This window comes from Hylobates moloch, unplaced genomic scaffold (assembly GCF_009828535.3).
Source record: "Hylobates moloch isolate HMO894 unplaced genomic scaffold, HMol_V3 SCAFFOLD_1, whole genome shotgun sequence".
NCBI lineage: Eukaryota > Metazoa > Chordata > Mammalia > Primates > Hylobatidae > Hylobates > Hylobates moloch.
In genome coordinates this window covers 40,996,348-41,015,639 of record NW_026652276.1, presented here as the reverse complement: position 1 = coordinate 41,015,639, position 19,292 = coordinate 40,996,348, and the positions used below count along the sequence as shown (strand labels likewise).

Sequence of the window (19,292 nt, the reverse complement as noted above, 5' to 3'; positions counted from 1 at the left end):
TTATTTTTAATTTTTCTTTTTTTTGAGACAGAGTTTCACTCTTGTTGCCCAGACTGGAGTACAGTGGCATGATCTTGGCTCACTGCAACCTCCGCCTCCTGGATTCCAGTGATTCTCCTGCCTCAGCTTCCTGAGTAGCTGGGATTACAGGCGCCCGCCATCACACCTGGCTAATTTTTGTATTTTTAGTGGAGACAGGGTTTCCACCATGTTGGCCAGGCTGGTCCGGAACTCCTGGCCTCAAGTGATCCACGCACCTCGGCCTGCCAAAGTGCTGGGATTACAGGCATGAGCCACCATGCTCAGCCACCTTCCAGGTGTTTTTTTATTTGATACCCACACAGTAATGTAGAAGTATATCTTTTTTGTTTGTTTGTTTTTTGAAATGACGTCTCGCTCTGTTGCCCAGGCTGGAGTGCAGTGGCACACCTTGGCTTACTGCAACGTACACCTCCCAGGTTCAGGCAATTCTCCTGCCTCAGTCTCCTGAATAGCTGGGACTACAGGCGCACATCACCACGCTCTGCTAATTTTTGTATTTTTAGAAGAGATGGGGTTTCACCATGTTGGCCAGGCTGGTCCTGAACTCCTGACCTCAAGTGATCCTCCTGCCTCGGCCTCCCAAAGTGAGCCACTGCACCCAGCCCGGAAGTATGTTTGTAAGCCCAGATGGAATCATCGTCTATTGTTTCTTTTTTTTTAATTAAACAAATTTTAATGCAGTTCAAATCCCCATGTCTGGCTCATTTCAGCTCCTTTACTGCCAAAGCAGGGGACAAGGACTGCTTCAGTTTCTCTGCCTTCTCTTTCTCTGAAGGTATCTGCTGCATCGAACTTGAAAGTTCACATTATCCTTATTTTTCTTGATCTTGACAGATTTGGCATCCTTTCACCTGGCTGTGAGCAGAAAGTCCTTGATTTCCTCAATTTTTCAAGGCATGGCGATGAGGCACACAGGGAGAGGGCAAGGACAGGCACCCCTCTAGCCCATGTATCACCCAAAAGACACTCACAGCCTGCCACCACTTTATAACCTGCTTTTAGTTTGTTTAGCAGTAGATCACAAACATTTTTGCATGTCAGTAGTCACATTTCTACAGCATCAGTTTAATGTATACACAACAGCCCATAATATGGCCATAGCTTAATTTACTTGATCAATCTTCAGTTGTTGCATACTGTTTGCTTTCCTACAAAGTAAGTATTAAACATCCTTGCAACTTGGTATTTGTTCTTATCCTTAATTGTTTTCTAGGGGGACAATTCCCGGAAATGGAATTACTGAGTGAAAGGACATGCATTTTTCAAGCCTTGGATGCATCTTACTAGATAGATGTCCTATAGGATGGTCATATCAGCTTTATAGGAAAGTAGCTGTGTCCCTGAATTCTCCCTGACACTGCATGCTCTTATATTTCCTCAAGTTTTGACAATTTGATAGGTGAAAAGTGGTATCTGACTGTTTAGATCTGGAAGGCTTTGTTTTTTTTTGTTTTTTTTTGTTTTTTTTTTGAGATGGAGTCTTGCTCTGTTGCCCAGGCTGGAGTGCAGTGGTGCAATCTCGGCTCACTGCAAGCTCCGCCTCCCGGGTTCATGCCATTCTCCTGCCTCAGCCTCTCCGAGTAGCTGGGACTACAAGCGCCCGCCACCATGCCCAGCTAATTTTTTGTATTTTTAGTAGAGACGGGGTTTCACCGTGGTCTCGATCTCCTGACCTCGTGATCCGCCCGCCTCAGCCTCCCAGAGTGCTGGGATTACAAGCATGAGCCACTGCGCCTGGCCCTGGAAGGCTTTGTTATATAAACTTTTTTTTAATGTTTATTGGCAAGAATACTTTTCTAAGAGAAACATCAGTGAGCTGGTTTCTGTTTAAGCTGAATGAAGCCACAATGTACCTCAAGTATAAGATTAACTGGCCTTTTTCAGTTGCACTCTAATTACAATTTAAAATGTTTCTGAGCCATCTGTCAAATGCATTCTGGGCTGTATCTCTGCATACCCCAGGAATAAATCTCATGGCCTTCTTTACCTGGCCTCCTTAGCGGTGGCCCAGCAGGAAGCGGGGGTTAGAGCAGGAGCCACTCAGCCTTCCAAGACAGATACTCCATGGGCCGGTGGTATTACTGGCCTTTTGAGCCCATCCCCATTTGCATAGATGATCCATGTGGGTTATCATCTGGCTGGTATGTTCCCAGAGTGAAACTCAGCAGCCCCTTGAGGGAGGGGATGATGGCCATCAGGCCAGAGTGTTGCAAGTTAGTTTGGATCATTTGCTAAGCAGCTTGTGGTGCCTTCAGAAAGGAACAGTTTCAAAGAACTTTCACATCTGTTGGCTCATTTTGCCCTAATGACAGTCTTCTCTTTGATATTTGCATGGCATTAAATTTTGCCTTTCTTGTTTTCTCCAGAAAACGTCCACTCCTGGATCTTCACATTGAACTCAATGGCCACATGTATGATTGGAACAGCAGAGTTTCTGCCAAGGAGAAATATTATGTCTGGCTGCAGCACACTCTGAGAAAGAAACTTACCCTCTCCTACACATAAGAAACCAAAAGGCTGGGCGTAGTGGCTCACACCTGTAATCCCAGCACTTTGGGAGGCCAAGGAGGACAGATCACTTCAGGTCAGGAGTTTGAGATCAGCCTGGCCAACATGGTAAACGCTGTCCCTAGTAAAAATACAAAAATTAGCTGGGTGTGGGGATGGGTACCTGTATTCCCAGTTTACTTGGCAGGCTGAGGTAGGAGGATCTTTAGAACCCAGGAGTTCAGGGTCATAGCATGCTATGGTTGTGCCTACGAATAGCCACTGCATACCAACCTGGGCAATATAGCAAGACCCCATCTCTTTAAAAAAAAAAAAAAAAACAAGGACAGGAACTATCTTAGTCAATGTATTAGTCATGGTTCTCTAGAGGGTCAGAACTAATAGGATACATGTATATAAAAAGGGGAGTTTATTAAGGAGTATCGACTCATATGATCACAAGGTTAGGTCCCACAATAGGTCATCTGCAAGCAAGGAAGCCAATTCAAGTCCCAAAGCTGAAGAACTTGGAGTCCAATGTTTGAGGGCAGGAAGCATTCAGCATGAGAGAGAGATGGAGGCCAGAAGACTACACCAGTCTAGTCTTCCCATGTTTTGCCTGCTTTTATTCTGGCAGTGCTGGCAGCTGATTAGATGGTGCCCACCCAGATTGAGGATGGTCTGCCTTTCCCAGTCCACTGACTCAAATGTTAAATCTCCTTTGGCAGCACCCTCACAGACGTACCCGGGAACACTTTGCATCCTTCTATTCAATCAAGTTGACACTCAGTATTAACCATCACAGTCCATTTGGGCAACTATACCAAATTACCGTAGACCAGGTGACTTAAACAGCAGTTATTTCTCACAGTTCTGGAGGCTGGGAAATCCAACATCTAAGTGGTAGCATATCTGGTGTCTGGTAAGGCATGCTTCCAGATCTTACCAGATGTCAGTCTTTTCATGTTCTCACATGGCAGAAAAAGAGGATGCAAACTCTCAAGTGTATCTTCTTCAAGGGCACAAATCCCATTCATGAGGGCTCTACCCTCATGACCTAATTACCTCCCAAAGGCCCCACCTTCTGATACTGTCACATTGGGGATACTGTCTCCCCTTTGAATTCTGGAGGGGATACAAACATTCAGTTTGTAACAATAGCTTTATGATTTAGAGATTACTTGTTCGTTCACCTAGACCTCAAATTGCATTTTACAGCTAATCAAGTATATCTTTCTCTGATTTGATAGTGTGACCTAAAAGGGGACCACTGTTTGAAATATCATTAGAGTTGCTTATTATTATTATTATTATTATTATTATTATTATTATTATTGAGACAGAGTTTCATTCTGCCGCCCAGGCTGGAGTGCAGTGGCACGATCTTGGCTCATTGCAACCTCTGCCTTCTGGGTTCAAGCGATTCTCCTGCCTCAGCCTCCCAAGTAGCTGGGATTACAGGCTCCTGCCACCACACCTGGCTAATTTTTGTATTTTTAGTAGAGACAGGGTTTCACCATGTTGGCCAGGGTGGTCTTGAACTCCTGACCTCAGGTGATTCACCAGCCTCGGCCTCCCAAAGTGCTGGGATTACAGGTGTGAGCCACTGCACCTGGCCTATTATTATTTTAAAAAATTTTTAAAATTGCTGAATAGGGTACCTTTGGGCAGTGTGTCAGAATACCACTTTTTAAATATTTTATGATTTATTTATTTTTTTATTTCTTGAGGTTAGTTTTAACTGATGTGTATCTGTATGTCTATTTGTGTATATTTTGTCATGATCATGCAACAGAGGCCGAAAAGTGTGGAAGAGACAGTTTTCAGGACCAACAATCAATTATTCCTACTTTCCAAGTTATTTTGATGCCATAGTGGCTCATACCTATAATCTGAGTACTTTGGGAGGCTGAGGTGGATGGATCACTTGAGCCCAGGAGTTCGAGACCAGCCTGGGCAACAGAGCAAGACTCCATCTCTACAAAAAAATACAGCATTTAGCTGGGCGTGGTGGCGTGTTCCTGTAGTCCCAGCTGCTTGGGAGGCTGAAGTGGGTAGATCCCCGAGCTCAGAGAGGTCAAGGTTGTGATGAGCTGTGATCACACCACTGCACTTCAGCATGGGAGACAGAGTGAGACCCTGTCTCAGAATAAATAAATAAATAAATAAAACCACCAGCACCACAAATAACAACAAAAAGTTATTTTGTACTTGTTTTGAGCACAGGACTCCTGAGGGTATCTTTGCATTTAATATTGCATAGAGGTACCAGTGGGAAGTAATGTGTATGCTTGGCCTCATGAGCTAAAGCCCTATGTTAATTATGACAAAAGGAAAGTGTGTGAGAGGGATCTTAACTACCTAGCAGCTCTAGCTGCCATCTTGAACCATGAAGATAAGGGCCACACTTAGGGGTAACTGGGTAGTGAGCAGCAAGAAGCCTTGTTGGATGAGGGCATGAAGGAGCAGAATCACTGTGGAATCACTGTGTCAGCCCCAATTACCTACCTCTGGACTTTTATGTGAGGGAAAAAAATTGAGAGTTTATATTTATCTAAACCTAGTTAACCCAAGTGATGCATTGTTACGAGATTAAAATGTTTGGAGGCTGGGCACGTTGGCTCACGCCTGTAATCCTAGCACTTTGGGAGGCCAAGGCGGGTGGATCACGAGGTGAGGAGATCAAGACCATCCTGGCTAACATGTGAAACCCCATCTCTACTAAAAATACAAAAAATTAGCCAGGCGTTTTGGCAGGCGCCTGTAGTCCCAGCTACTCGGGAGGCTGAGGCAGGAGAATGGCTCAACCTGGGAGGTGGAGCTTGCAGTGAGCTGAGATCTTGCCACTGCACTCCAGCCTGGGTGACAGTGCGAGACTTTGTCTCAAAAAAATAAAAAAATAAAATGTTTGGAATGTTGGCTTCATCCCTGGGATGCAAGGCTGGTTCAACATACACAAATCAAGAAACATAATTCATCACATAAACAGAACTAAAGACAAAAACCACATGATTATCTCAATAGATACAGAAAAGGCCTTCAATAAAATTCAACATTGTTTGCCTTCAATAAAATTCAACATTGCTTCATGTTAAAAGCTCTCAATAAACTAGGTATTGATGGAAAATATCTCAAAATAATAAGAACCATTTATGACAAGCCCACAGCCAATATATTGAATGGGCAAAAGCTGAAAGCATTCCCCTTGAAAACTGGCACAAGACAAGGATGCCCTCTCTCACCACTCCTATTCAACATAGTGCTGGAAGTTCTGGCCAGGGCAATCAGGCAAGAGAAAGAAAGAAAGGGTGTTCAAATAGGAAGAGAGGAAGTAAAACTGTCTGTTTGCAGATGACATGGTACTATATCTAGAAAACTCCATTATCTCAGCCCAAAAGCTCCTTAAACTGATAAGCAACTTCAGCAAAGTCTCAGGATACAAAATCAATGTGCAAAAATCACAAGCATTCTATACACCAACAATACACAAGCAGAGTGCCAAATCATGAATGAACTCCCATTCATGGTTGCTACAAAGAATAAAATACCTAGGAATACAGCTAATAAGAGATGAAGGACCTCTTCAAGAGGAACTACAAACCACTGCCCACGGAAATAAGAGAGGACACAAATGAAAAAACATTTCATTCTCGTGGATAGGAAGAATCAATATCATGAAAATGGCCATACTACCCAAAGTAATTTATAGGTTCATTGCTATTCCCATTAAACTACCATTGACATTCTTCACAGAATTAGAAAACATCGACTTTAAAATTCAAATGGAACCAAAAAGCGTGTATAACCAAGACAACAATAAGCAAAAAGAACAAAGCTGGAAGCATCACACTACCCAACTTCAAAGTATACTGCAAGGCTACAGTAGCCAAAACAGCATGCTACTGGTACAAAAACAGCCACATAGACCAATGGAACAGAATAGAGACCAGAGAAAGACCACACATCTACAGCCATCTGATCGTCAACAAACCTGACAAAAACAAGCAATGGGGAAAAGATTCCCTATTTAATAAATGGTGCTGGAAAAACTGGCTAGCCATATGCAGAAAATTGAAACTGACCGCTTCCTTACGCCTTATACAAAAGTTAACTCAAGATTAAAGACTTAATGTAAAACCTAAAACTATAAAAACCCTAGAAGAAAATCTAGTTAATACCATTCAAGACATAGGCACAAGCAAAGTTTTCATGACAAAAACATCAAAAGCAATTGCAACAAAAGCAAAAATTACAAATGGGATCTAATTAAACTAAAGAGCTCCTGCACAGCAAAAGAAACTATCATTAGAGTAAACAGGCAACCTACAGAATGGGAGAAAATTTTTGCAATCTATCCATCTGACAAAGGTCTAATATCCAGAACCTACAAGGAACTTAAAACAAATTGACAAGGAAAAAAACAACATCAAAAAGTGGACAAAGGACATTAACAGACACTTCTCAAAAGAAGACATTTATGTGGCCAACAAACATAAAAAAAAGCTCAACATTACTGATCATTAGAGAAATGCAAATGAAAACCACAATGAGATACCATCTCATGCCAGTCAGAATGGTGATTATTAAAAAGTCAAAAAACAACAGATGCTGGCGAGGCTGTGGAGGAGTAGGGACACTTTTACGTTGTTGGTGGGAATGTAAATCAGTTCAACCGTTGTGGAAGCATGTGTGGCGATTCCTCAAAGATCTAGAACTAGAAATACTATTTGTCCCAGCAATCCCATTACTGGGTATATACCCAAAGGAATATAAACCATTTTCTTATAAAGATACATGCACATTTTTGTTCATTGCAGCACTCTTCACAATAGCAAAGACACAATAGCAAATGCCCATCCCATCAAAGATAGACTGGATAAAGAAAATGTGGTACATATACACATGGAATACTGTGCAGTGCAGCTGTTAACAGCTTTTGCTGATACAGTGAATCAGATTTTTCATTTAATTCTTTTAATTGGTTATTACTGAACATGAAAAAGTAATCTTTGTATTGAAATCTTGACTCTGGCCATGTTTCTATTTTAAATTCATAAAGAACTCTAACAGGAGGAATTCAAAGAATGTCATAAACGGATGTTTCTCCATGGATGAAGGAACTATTATTCACTTGCTGATAATTCAGCTCAATCCAGTTTGGCATCATATAGATAAGTAGTTGAATTATGGATTTAAAATACATATCCTTTTCTAACTCCAAAGGTAATACTTATTTAGATGGTTTTGAAAATATAGAAAGGCACAAATTTTTAAAAAATCTGTTATTCTCCACCACCACTCAATCTGTCTATCATCTATCTCTCCATTCATTCATCCGTTTGTTTATATCTGTTAATCTTTGTTCATGTATAGCTTTTACATGATTGGAATCATAATGCATATTCCATTTTGAAGTCTGCTTTTTTTTTACACAAAAATATGTTGTGAATATTTTCCTATATTATGAAATATCATTAGCTGAGCTTTTGGAATTGACTGCATGTTTTGGTACCATTTAGATATAGTTTAAGATACTTAGAAGTTATGTGGCTTTGCCACTATGGATGAATCTTTACTCAATATTAGTTACTTAAAATAACCTCACCTAAACACTACTCAGCCATAAAAAGGAATGAATTAATGACATTCACAGCAACCTGGAGACTATTACTCTAAAGGAAGTAACTCAGGAATGGAAAACCAAACATTGTATGTTCTCACTTATAAGTGGGAGATAAGCTATGAGGATGCAAAGGCATAAGAAGGATACAATGGACTTTGGGGACTCAGGGGAAAGGGTGGGAGGGGGGTGAAGGATAAAAGAATACAAATTGGGTTCAGTGTATACTGCTCAGGTGATGGGTGCACCAGAATCTCACAAATAACCACTTAATTACTTACGCATGTAACCAAATACCACCTGTTACCCAAAAACCTATGGAAATAATTTTTTTTTTTTTTTTAAAAAGGAATGAGATCATGTCCTTTGCAGGGACATGGATGAAGCTGGAAGCCATTATCCTCAGCAAACTAACACGAGCAGGAAACCAAACACCACATGTTCTCACTTGTAAGCGGAAGCTGAACAATGAGAACACACGGACACAGGGATGAGATCACACACTGGGGCCTGATGCAGGGGCCGTAGGAGGGAGAGCATCAGGATAACTAGCTAATGCATGTGGGGCTTAATACCTAGGTGAAGGGTTGATAGGTGCAGCAAACCACCATGGGACACGTTTGCCTATGTAACCCGCACATCCTGCACTTGTATCCAGAACTTACAATAAAATATTTTAAAAATCTTTAGAGAATACGAAAAAGATTCTTCAATGCATACACAATAAAATTGCAGTTCAGTCAAACATTGGAAGTCTTTCTGTAACTGTCTAGTTGGTATCTTCATTTTCAGCTTCTTCAAGATCCCACTCCAAACACTGTTAGCTCAGCCGAATTGAACAGCTCATAGCTCTTACCTCTGGATCTTTAGTTCTGGTGATTGTATATTTCTGGACCGTCTGGAACCCCAGCATATCACCTTACCCCACATCTCCACATCCCCAAAATATAACCATACTTCAAGGGCAGTTCAAATACTGTCTCCTTCTATCCTCCATGAAGTCAGTTATCTCTTCCATTGGAATTATCGCCCCCTCTCCTGAACAGTACTATTTCATGTGAATCTCCTCCAAGGCTTCTTTTCATTTTATATCTTATGCTGTAATTCTTGGAGAGTATGCTGTAGCTCAAGTGCAGAATTCTCATCAGTTTTATCTTTATATCTCTCCTAAACACTTTACCTGATGAAGAGCCTGGCATACACATAAATATATATTGAATGAATCAGTGATGGACTGAAAAGAAATGATGGATCTCCTAAATTTTAACTTTTATAAAATATTTTGATATATTCATGACCTTACTTTAGCAAGCAATGTACTGAACATGACGTAAACTATTGTTGATATAGTTTTTATATTGGAAGTGTAAGTAGTTTGTGGCATGGGATTGTGACATATCCTAGGTTTCCTCATCTTTTTAATGAAATGTAATTCACAAGCCATAAAATTTGCCCCTTTAAAGTATATGATGCAGTGGATTTTAGTATATTTACAGAGTTGTGCAGTCATCACCACTATCTAATTCCAAAACATTTCCATCTACCTAGAAAGAAACTCCGTACCGGTGAGCTGCCACTCTAATCCTCCTCTTCCCCCAGCCTCTAGAAACAAATAATCCATTTTCTGCCTCTATGATTTGCCTATTCTGGATATTTTATAAAAATAAACATGTGGCCTTTCGTGTCTGGCTTCCTTCACTTAGCATGTTTTCTTGTTCTTTTTAGACGGAGCTTGTCCTCCCGGCTGGATCAGTGGCCGACTCGGCTCACTGCAAGTCCCTCCGGTTCATCCTCTCTGCCTCACCGCCTCGGCCTCCCAAAGTGCTGGGACTACAAGCGTGAGCCACCGCGCCTGGCAACTTAGCATGTTTTCAAGGTTCATCTATGCTATAGAGTGTACCAGTACTTCATTTTATGGCTGAATAATACTCTATTGTGTGGATATACCACATTTTGTTTATTCATCAGTTGATCGAAATTTAGATTGTTTCTACTTTTTTGTTATTGTGGATGATGTTGCTATGAATATTTGTATATGAATTTTTATATGGATATATGTTTTCAGTTCTTCTGGGCATATACCTTAGAAGTGAGAGTGTTCATCATATAGTAACTATGGTTAGCCTTTTGAGGAACTGCCAAACTGCTTTTCAAAGTAATGGCATCATTTTATATTCCCACCAGCAGTGTATGAGGTTTTTTTTTGTTTTTTTGTTTTTGAGATGGAGTCTCACTCTCGCCCAGGGTGGAGTGCAGTGGCATTATCTTGATTCACTATAACCTCTGCCTTCTGAGTTCAAGCCATTCTCCCGCCTCAACCTCCCTAGTAGTTGGGAGTAGCTGGGATTACAGGAGCCCGCCACCATGCCCAGCTAATTTTTGTATTTTTTTTTTTTTTAAGACGGAGTCTTGCTCTGTGGCCCAGGCTGGAGTGCAGTGGCGCAATCTCGGCTCACTGCAAGCTCCGCCTCCGAGGTTCATGCCATTCTCCTGCCTCAGCCTCCCGAGTAGCTGGGACTGCAGTCACCCGCCACCACGCCCGTCTAATTTTTTGTATTTTTAGTAGAGACGGGGTTTCACAATGTTAGCCAGGATGGTCTTGATCTCCTGACCTCGTGATCTGCCTGCCTCGGCCTCCCAAAGTGCTGGGATTACAGACATTAGCTACTGTGCCCGGCCTCAAATCCTTTCTCATTTTAAAATTGGGTTATTTATTTTATTTTATTTTATTTTCCTGAGATGGAATCTCGCTCTGTCGCCCAGATTGGAGTGCAGTGATACAGTCTCGGCTCACTGCAACCTCCACCTCCTGAGTTCAAGCGATTCTCCTGCCTCGGCCTCCCTAGCAGCTGGGATTACAGGAACCCACCACCATGCCTGGCTAATTTTTGTATTTTTAGTAGAGACAGGGTTTCGCCATGTTGGCCAGGCTGGTCTTGAACTCCTGACCTCAGGTGATCTGCCTGCCTTGGCGTCCCAAAGTGCTAGGATTACAGTTGTGAGCCACCACACCCAGTGGGTTGTCTTTTTATTGTTGAGTTGTAAGCATTCTTTTTAATATTCTGGATACTAATTTCTTTCAGGTACAATCTTTGTGAATATATTCTCCGATTCCATGGATTGTCTTCTCACTTTCTGGATACTATCCTTTACAGTACAAGTTTTACATTTTGATGAAGTTCACTTGATTTCTGTTTTTTGTGTTATTGCTTATGCTTTTGGTGTGATACCTAAAAAAACCATTGTCTAAATCAATTGCCTATGAGGTGTTACACCTATGTTTTCTTCTAAAGTTTTATGATTTTTAGCCCTTTGACCCATTTTGAGTTATTTTTGTGTATGCAGTGTGAGATAAGGGTCCAGCCTCATTCTTTTGCACATAAATGTTCACTTGTCTCAGCATTACTTATTGAAAATACTATTTTTTCCCTATAGAATTATTTTATACTTATCACAAATCAAGTAACTATAAGGGTTTATTTCTGGACTCAATGCTGTTGCTCTATCCTATGCTAGTACCACACTGTCTTGATTATTGTAACTTCGTAGTAAGTTTTGGAATCCAGAAATGTAGTACTCTAACTTTGTTGCTGTTCTTCTTTTTTTTTTTTTTTTCGTTTTGTAGAGATGAGGTCTTGCTATGTTGCCCAGGCTCCTCTCAAACTCCTGGCCTCAAACAATCCTCCCACCTGTGCCTCCCAAAGTGCTGAGGGGTGAGCCACTGCACCTGGCCTGTTCTTTTTCAAAATTGTTAGAGCTGTATTGGGTTTACCTTTCCCTAAATTTTCATATAACTGTAGGATTTGCTTGCAAATTTATGTAAAAAGAGCCTCTGGAATTTTGATAGTGATTACACTGAATGAGAGGAGTTTGGCAGGATTAGTTTCCCAAGACGTAAGACACAAGACCCTGCTGGGCGCGGTGGCTCACGCTTGTAATCCCAGCACTTTGGGAGGCTGAGGCGGGCGGATCACGAGGTCAGGAGATCGAGATCACGGTGAAACCCCGTCTCTACTAAAAATACAAAAAAATTTAGCCAGGCATGGTGGCGGGCGCCTGTAGTCCCAGCTACTCGGAGAGGCTGAGGCAGGAGAATGGCATGAACCCGGGAGGCGGAGCTTGCAGTGAGCCGAGATTGCGCCACTGCACTCCAGCCTGGGCGACAGAGCAAGATTCCGTCTCAAAAAAAAAAAAAAAAAAAAGACACGAGACCCTGCTGATAAGACAGGATGTGGTAGAAAGGCCAACCCAAACCAGCCAAAACCATGATGGTGACAGAAGAGACCTCTGGTTACCTTTGCTGCCCATTCTATGGTAATTATAATACATTAGCACGCTAAAAGAAACTCCTACAGCACCATAATAGTTTACAAAAAAATAAATTTGAGGTGTATTGCCATCTTAACGGAAGTTGTTACTGGTGGAAGGTATCCAAGTTACTGGTGGCAAATCTGCAGCAACCTCAATTCTTTCCTCCTCAGAAGAAAGAATTTGACTGAGGGTCATAAGGCAGAAGGAGGGATGGAGGCAAGTTTCAGAGCAGGAGTGAAAGTTTATTACGCTTTAGGCTGGGCACAGTTGCTCATGCCTGTAATCCCAGCATTTTGGGAGGCTGAGGCGGGTGGATTACTTGAGGTCAGGAATTTGAGATCAGCCTGGCCATCATGATGATGAAACCTCGTCTCTACTAAAAATACAAAAATTAGGCCGGGCATGGTGGCTCAAGCCTGTAATCCCAGCACTTTGGGAGGCCGAGGCGGGCGGATCACGAAGTCAGGAGATCGAGACCATCCTGGCTAACATGGTGAAACCCCGTCTCTACTAAAAATACAAAAAATTAGCCGGGCGTGGTGGCGGGCGCCTGTAATCCCAGCTACTCGGGAGGCTGAGGCAGGAGAATGGCGTGAACCCGGGAGGCGGAGCTTGCAGTGAGCCAAGATCGCGCCAGTGCACTCCAACCTGGGTGACAGAGAAAGACTCCGTCTCAAAAAAAATAAATAAATAAAAAAATAAAAATAAAAAAAATAAAAATACAAAAATTAGCTGGGCATGGTGGTACACGCCTGTAGTCCCAGCTACTCAGGAGGCTGAGGCAGGCAAATCACTTGAACCTGGGGGGCGGAGGTTGCAGTGAGCCGAGAAAGTTTATTAAGCTTTAGAACAGTAAGGAAAGGATAGAAAAGAAGGAAAGTATAACTTGGAAGAGGGCCAAGCAGGTGACTTGAGAAACCAAGTGCAGGGCTTGCCCTCTTGACTTGGGGTTTTATATGCTCGCATACTGCCAGGATCTTGCGTTACTTCTCCCCACTCCTGAGATCTTTTTGGGAAGCTGATGATCAGTTTCAGGTGTTTTCTATTGGCCGGGAGGGCGGGGTCTGCCTGTCCCTGGCACCACCTGTGACCAATTATTACTTTACAGAAACATTTAACAACCACCTGACCATCACCTGATGGTTGCCCAACACTCTTGGTGTGTGTCAGGGGAGCCCTCTCCTGCCTTGCTCAGACCTGACTGTACCCACTGTAACAAACCCCTTCTTTGTATACTTTGATATGGTGACATTTCTTGTCACTTGCCTCATGGTGAATTTTTATAGATGTGGCTAAGTCATATGCTTCCTTCTGAAAAATTATGTCAAATGCTAGCAGTTTCTTGCTGTTTTTTGTCCTAGAAACAACAAACTAACCTCGAAGTGAAAGGCCTTTCTGCGTTTATCTTTTTTCTCTTTTTTCAGCAGCATTAAAACTGTTTTACTCAGACCGAGTGCCGTGGCTCATGCCTGTAATCCCAGCACTTTGAGAGGTTGAGATAGGAAGATTGCTTGAGCCCAGGAGCTTGAGATCAGGCTGGGCAATGAAGTGAGAGCCAGTTTCTACAAAAACATTTTTAAAAATTTGCTGGGCTTAGTGGGACATGCCTTTAGTTCCAGCTACTCTGGAGGCTGAGGTGGGAGGATCACTTGAGCCCTGGAGGTTGAGGTTGCAGTGAACTGTGATCTTGCCACTGCACTCCAGCCTGTGCGACAGAGCAAGACCTTGTCTCAAGAAAACCCCACAAATATATAAACATATATAGTGGTTTCTTATATACAGCATTTTAAATTTATTGATATATAAAAATATGTATTTTAAATTTATATACTATACAATCTATGTTATATAAAAATATTTTTGTAATATATTTATATATTTTAAATTTAAATATATTTATAAATACATATTATATATAAATATATATAGTACACATTACTCAATTTTTCTTTTTCTTTTTTTGTTTGAGACAAAGTTTCACTCTTGTTGCCCAGGCTGGAGTGCAGTGGCATGATCTCGGCCCACTGCAACCTCTGCCTCCCAGGTTCAAGAGATTCTTCTGCCTCAGCCTCCTGAGTAGCTGGGAATACAGGTGCCCACCACCATGCCCAGCTAATTTTTTTGTATATTTAGTAGAGACAGGGTTTCATCATTTGGCCAGGCTGGTCTCGAACTCCTAACCTCAGGTAATCCGCCTGCATCAGCCTCCCAAAGTGCTGGGATTACATGCATGAGCCACCACGCCCGGCCTACATTACTCAATTTAACCACGTCCACCTAGTTCCCTAGACAAACTATTGCTAATTTAACTTTTAGGAACTACTGCCATCTTGCGGAACTTTGAGGTTTTGCCACCCCAGAATTTCCTAGCTGCTCTGTTCTTCTATTATGTAGCATAGCAAACACAAAATGGATCACTTTAGTTTTTTTGGAGATGGGATCTTGCTAGGTTGCTCAGGCTGGTCTCCAACTCCTAAGCTCAAGTGATCTTCCTACTTCAGCCTCCTCAGTAGCTGGTACTATAGGAGACAGCACCACACTGCCCGGGCCTGGTTGCATTTTACTTGTCTAGCTATCATCTCTTTCCTGTTGACTATCTGGAAATCTCTGATGGGATCTTTAACAGAAAAAGTCTACTCCTTTGGACCTTAGTTTCACGCCCATATACCACATATGACAGTTCTGGGAAGGTCTGGAATGTGTGGATAAAGGTGATGGCAGTGGCTGCTGCCATCATACTGGCTGCAGCAGGGAGGCATGGCTCAGGGTGCACACTCCATGGAGCTGGTGGCTGCCCCCCACCTTCTGAGTTGGAGCGGGAGCTCCTCGGGTGCTGCTGCAGCTGCCCAAACCCAGCCACCCAGACTGCAGCTGTGGATCTGAGCCTCCCTGTGCTCTTGGAGGGGGCTAGGAGCAAGCAGGATCTGCCTTCCTGGGTGCAGAGACCAGCTTGGTCGTGGAGACCCTAACCCAGTGGCGCTAGAGGAATTAAAGACACACATACAGAAATATAGAGTGTGGAGTGGGAAATCAGGGGGCTGAGAGCCTTTAGAGCTGAGAACCCCAGAGATTTACGCACATATTTATTGACAGCAAGCCAGTGATAAGCATTGTTTCTATAGATTATAGATTAATTAAAAGTATTCCTTATGGGAAACAAAGGGATGGGGGGAAACAAAGGGATGGGCTCTGGCTAGTTATCTGCAGGAGGAACATGTCCTTAAGGCACAGATCACTCAGGCTATTGTTTGTGGTTTAGGAATGCCTTTTTGCGGTTTTCCACCCTGGGTGGGCCAGGTGTTCCTTGCCCTTGTTCCGGTAAAGTAGCAGCCTTCACCATGGCCGTCATGGCCATCAAGAACATGTCACAGTGCTGCAGAGATTTTGTTTATGGCCAGTTTTGGGGTCAGTTTATGGCCAGATTTGGGGGCCTGTTCCCAACACCAGGGTGTGGCTGCAGCCACCCTCCTAGGTGCAGGACCTGGGCATCTCTGCAGCCTGCACCCTGGGGGCCCCAGGAAGGACCCCCTCCCACCCCATCCCTGCAGGCTTGGGGGTGTCTGCTCCTGCTGCCTGGCCTCTCTTCACTCCTGGCATCTGCTCCAATCTTGAAGTGGGGTTGGGGCCAAGCCCTGGGGCCTTGAATGGCAATGGGAGGCAGACAGAGTCCTGGGCAGAAGGGGGCAGGTCCCCAGTAAGGCCCTGCCTTCAGGCCAGGGAGGCCCTGAAGGCTGGGGGTGGGGCTGCCAGTCCTGCGGACTGGAGTAGGGACTCATGGTGCCTCTTCTGGGTGCCCGTGGACCAACTGGCAGCCACTTCCTCCTTTCTGAGGTCCATAAAAGCCCTGGGCTCACCAGAGCAGGGCAGAGGATGGCCAGAGGACAAAGAGGGCAGAGAGGTGGTGGGATGACCAGCTACAGAGAGTAGTACCCTCTGCTGATAGCTGGAGACGATGGGATGGCTGGCTGCAGAGAAGAGCTACCTTCTCAACTGAGAGCTGCAGAGACAACCTGCCAGCAGAGAGAAGCCACCCTCTCCAGGGCCTTCTCTCCACTGAGAACTGAGCACTGGACAGACAACCTGCCTATAGAGAGTAGCTACCCACTGTGGGCCTCCTCTGAGCTATTCTAGCACTACATAAAGCTCTTCTTCGTCTTGTTCACCCTTCACTTGTCTGTGTACCTCATTCTTTCTGAACGCAGGCCAGAACTCGGGCAAAGGTGCTGCAGCCAGAGAGGTTTCCGGCCAGAAAATTGACACCCCAAAGATCCCATAACAAAGGTATGGAGCAAAGTGGGGGTAAGGAGGTCTTGGAGGTTGGGGGTGTCAAATCTAGAGGACTTGCTACTTCAAGACCTTCTGAGGACCCTCATAGGTTGGGGTGGAGGTTTCAGTGCTCTGAGCTCTTCTCTAGCCAGTATATCCCTTCCTCCTCCCCTATGGCTTATGCCAATCCTTTAGGAGTCATTACTCTTTTTTTTTGGATGGAGTTTTGCTCTTGTTACGCAGGCTGGGGTGCAATGGCACAATCTCGGCTCACTGCAACCTCTGCCTCTCGGGTTCAAGTGATTCTCCTGCCTCAGCCTCCTGAGTAGCTGGGATTACAGGCATGTGCCACCATACCCAGCTAATTTTGTATTTTTAGTAGAGATGGGGTTTCTCCGTGTTGGTCAGGCTGGTCTCAAACTCCCAACCTCAGGTGATTCACCCACCTCAGCCTCACAAAGTGCTGAGATGACAGGTGTGAGCCACCGTGCCCAGCCAGGAGTCATTACCCTTTAAAATCTACCCAAACAGAGGGTGAGGAGCTTGGACCAGAGACTGTATGTCAAGGAAAGCCAACCACTGCTACCACTACCCCCTACTGATGTGGAACTAAAGCAGTCGTTGACATCCACCTCTACAAAAGGCCATCAAGGTTTTGCTTGGCCCTTCACGTGTACTCAGTAGATTGCAACCAATCAGGAAAGTGATTGTAAGACATGTTTATTCTACCACCATCAACATGCCCTCCGTAACTGTGTGTAGGAGGAAGTAGAAAATGCTGAGTACAAATATCTGCACTGCACACCATCTCCCCTCTGTAACCTGATTCAAATGTTTCCCTGGAGTAGTAGGATATAAGTTACAGTTTTACTTCCTGGGTCTTTATTCTACCTTTACCTTCCAGGCCTAGATCAAATACTTCCTCCTCCAAGGAATGTCTGACTGATTGTCCCTTCTTAAAGCCCCTGTGGCATCACCACCCCCTGCCCGCAGTTACAGATGCTACACAACGTCATACGAGATTCGGGCAGTGGTAGCCCGGGGATCAAGAGCAAGGGGTTTGGAGTGAGAGAGACCCACGTCTGAGCCCTGAATTCTTGTTCATAGCTTTGGGATGGTGGCAAGATTCCTTGCCTCTCTGAATCTGGGTTTCCTCATCTATTGAATGTGGATAATAATGCCAAATAAGGCTGGGAGTTGTTATGAGTTCAAATCAGAGAAGTTTAGAAATGGTAGTACCGGTCGTCATAGTTATTATGGAAAGCAGGTCACTTTGCTTTCCAATTGTGCCCAATTCAGGGCTTTGAATTGCCTGCTAAATATTTAATATTATTGAATCAAAGTTGAAAGAGTTAATATACTTTATGAACAGAGTGAAAGAAAGTGATAGTTTCAATAAGTTGCCTCCCTAAATGGCCCCAAAAATTTAATATTTATAATAAAACAACTAAATAGAAGACCAAGACTTATGGCTTGTCTTTCTTTCTTATTTTCCAGAAAATAATATTTATATTTTAAGTTAAAGTAATTGCAAATTGGAAACCACAGGGGGAGCCCCAGGCTGGGACAAATAATGACTAGCCTGGTCCCAACAGAACAGGCAAAGAAGGTGGTCCCTACACTCTTTATAGTCAATTGAGGCCCCCTCCTCATTCTGCTGCAGCATTCTAGGGTCAGGGCCCCACCTTCTCTGGAACTGGGGTAGTGAGTAATACAGCCTGCTGTGCTCCAGCCCCCCTTTCCCAAGAAGGGTTTTTTTTTTTTTTGAGACAGAGTCTTTCTCTGTCGCCCAGGCTGGAGTGCAATGGCACGATTTTGGCTCACTGCAACCTCTGCCTCCCGGGTTCAAGCGATTCTCCAGCCTCAGCCTCCTAGTAGCTGGGATTACAGGCATGCGCCACCAAGCCTGGCGAATTTTATGTTTTTGGTTGAGATATGGTTTCACCATGATGGCCAGGCTGGTCTTGAACTCCTGACCTCAAGCAATCTGCCCACTTCAGCCTCCCAAAGTGCTGGGATTACAGGTGTGAGCCACTGTGCCCGGCCAGTACTTGTCTTTCTTTTTATTTTTCTTTTTTTTTTTTTTGAGAAGGAGTCTTGCTCTGTAGCCCAGGCTGGGTGTGATGGCGTGATCTCCGCTCACCGCAACCTCCACCTCCTGCCTTCAAGCGATTCTCCTGCCTCAACCTCCCGAGCAGCTGGGATTACAGTTGTGCGCCACCACACCCAGCTAATTTTTTGTATTTGTAGTAGAGACAGGGTTTCACCATGTTGGTGAGGCTGGTCTCATGATCCACCTGCCTCAGCCTCCCAAAGTACTGGGATTACAGGCGTGAGCCACCACACCTGGCCCCAGGACTTGTCTTTCTTAAGCACAGAAGTTCTCTGAATGATGCCTAGGACATGGAAAGGACATTTTAATACATTTGCTAATCAAAGCATCATAAATCTTGCTTTTTTTTCCCCATAGATAAAACATCTTTCTAAGACTCTGTACCTCTTTCCAGAGTGCTGCACATTTGAGTTAGCTTAATTACAGTGTAGTGACTTTGATCCAAACTTGCTG

The 19,292-nt window shown here is 43.7% G+C and overlaps 1 protein-coding gene and 1 pseudogene across 10 annotated transcripts in view; one reads left to right on the top strand and one right to left on the bottom strand.

Annotated features, from left to right (window-relative positions):
* The window catches only part of CFLAR (CASP8 and FADD like apoptosis regulator), a 64,037-nt gene extending 54,207 nt beyond the window's left edge, over positions 1-9,830 (top strand). For 5 of the 10 annotated variants that reach the window (XM_032754991.2, XM_032754993.2, XM_032754992.2 and 2 more), the window contains one exon: positions 2,409-8,158. In XM_032754991.2, coding sequence (XP_032610882.1) covers positions 2,409-2,547 — 139 coding nt within the window. In that variant the 3' untranslated portion in view covers positions 2,548-8,158. The other 5 variants (XR_009213747.1, XR_009213746.1, XR_004370297.2 and 2 more) reach the window with 5 other exon arrangements.
* Positions 744-940, bottom strand: LOC116810464 (large ribosomal subunit protein eL38-like; annotated as a pseudogene).
* Positions 9,831-19,292: the final 9,462 nt, after the last annotated feature.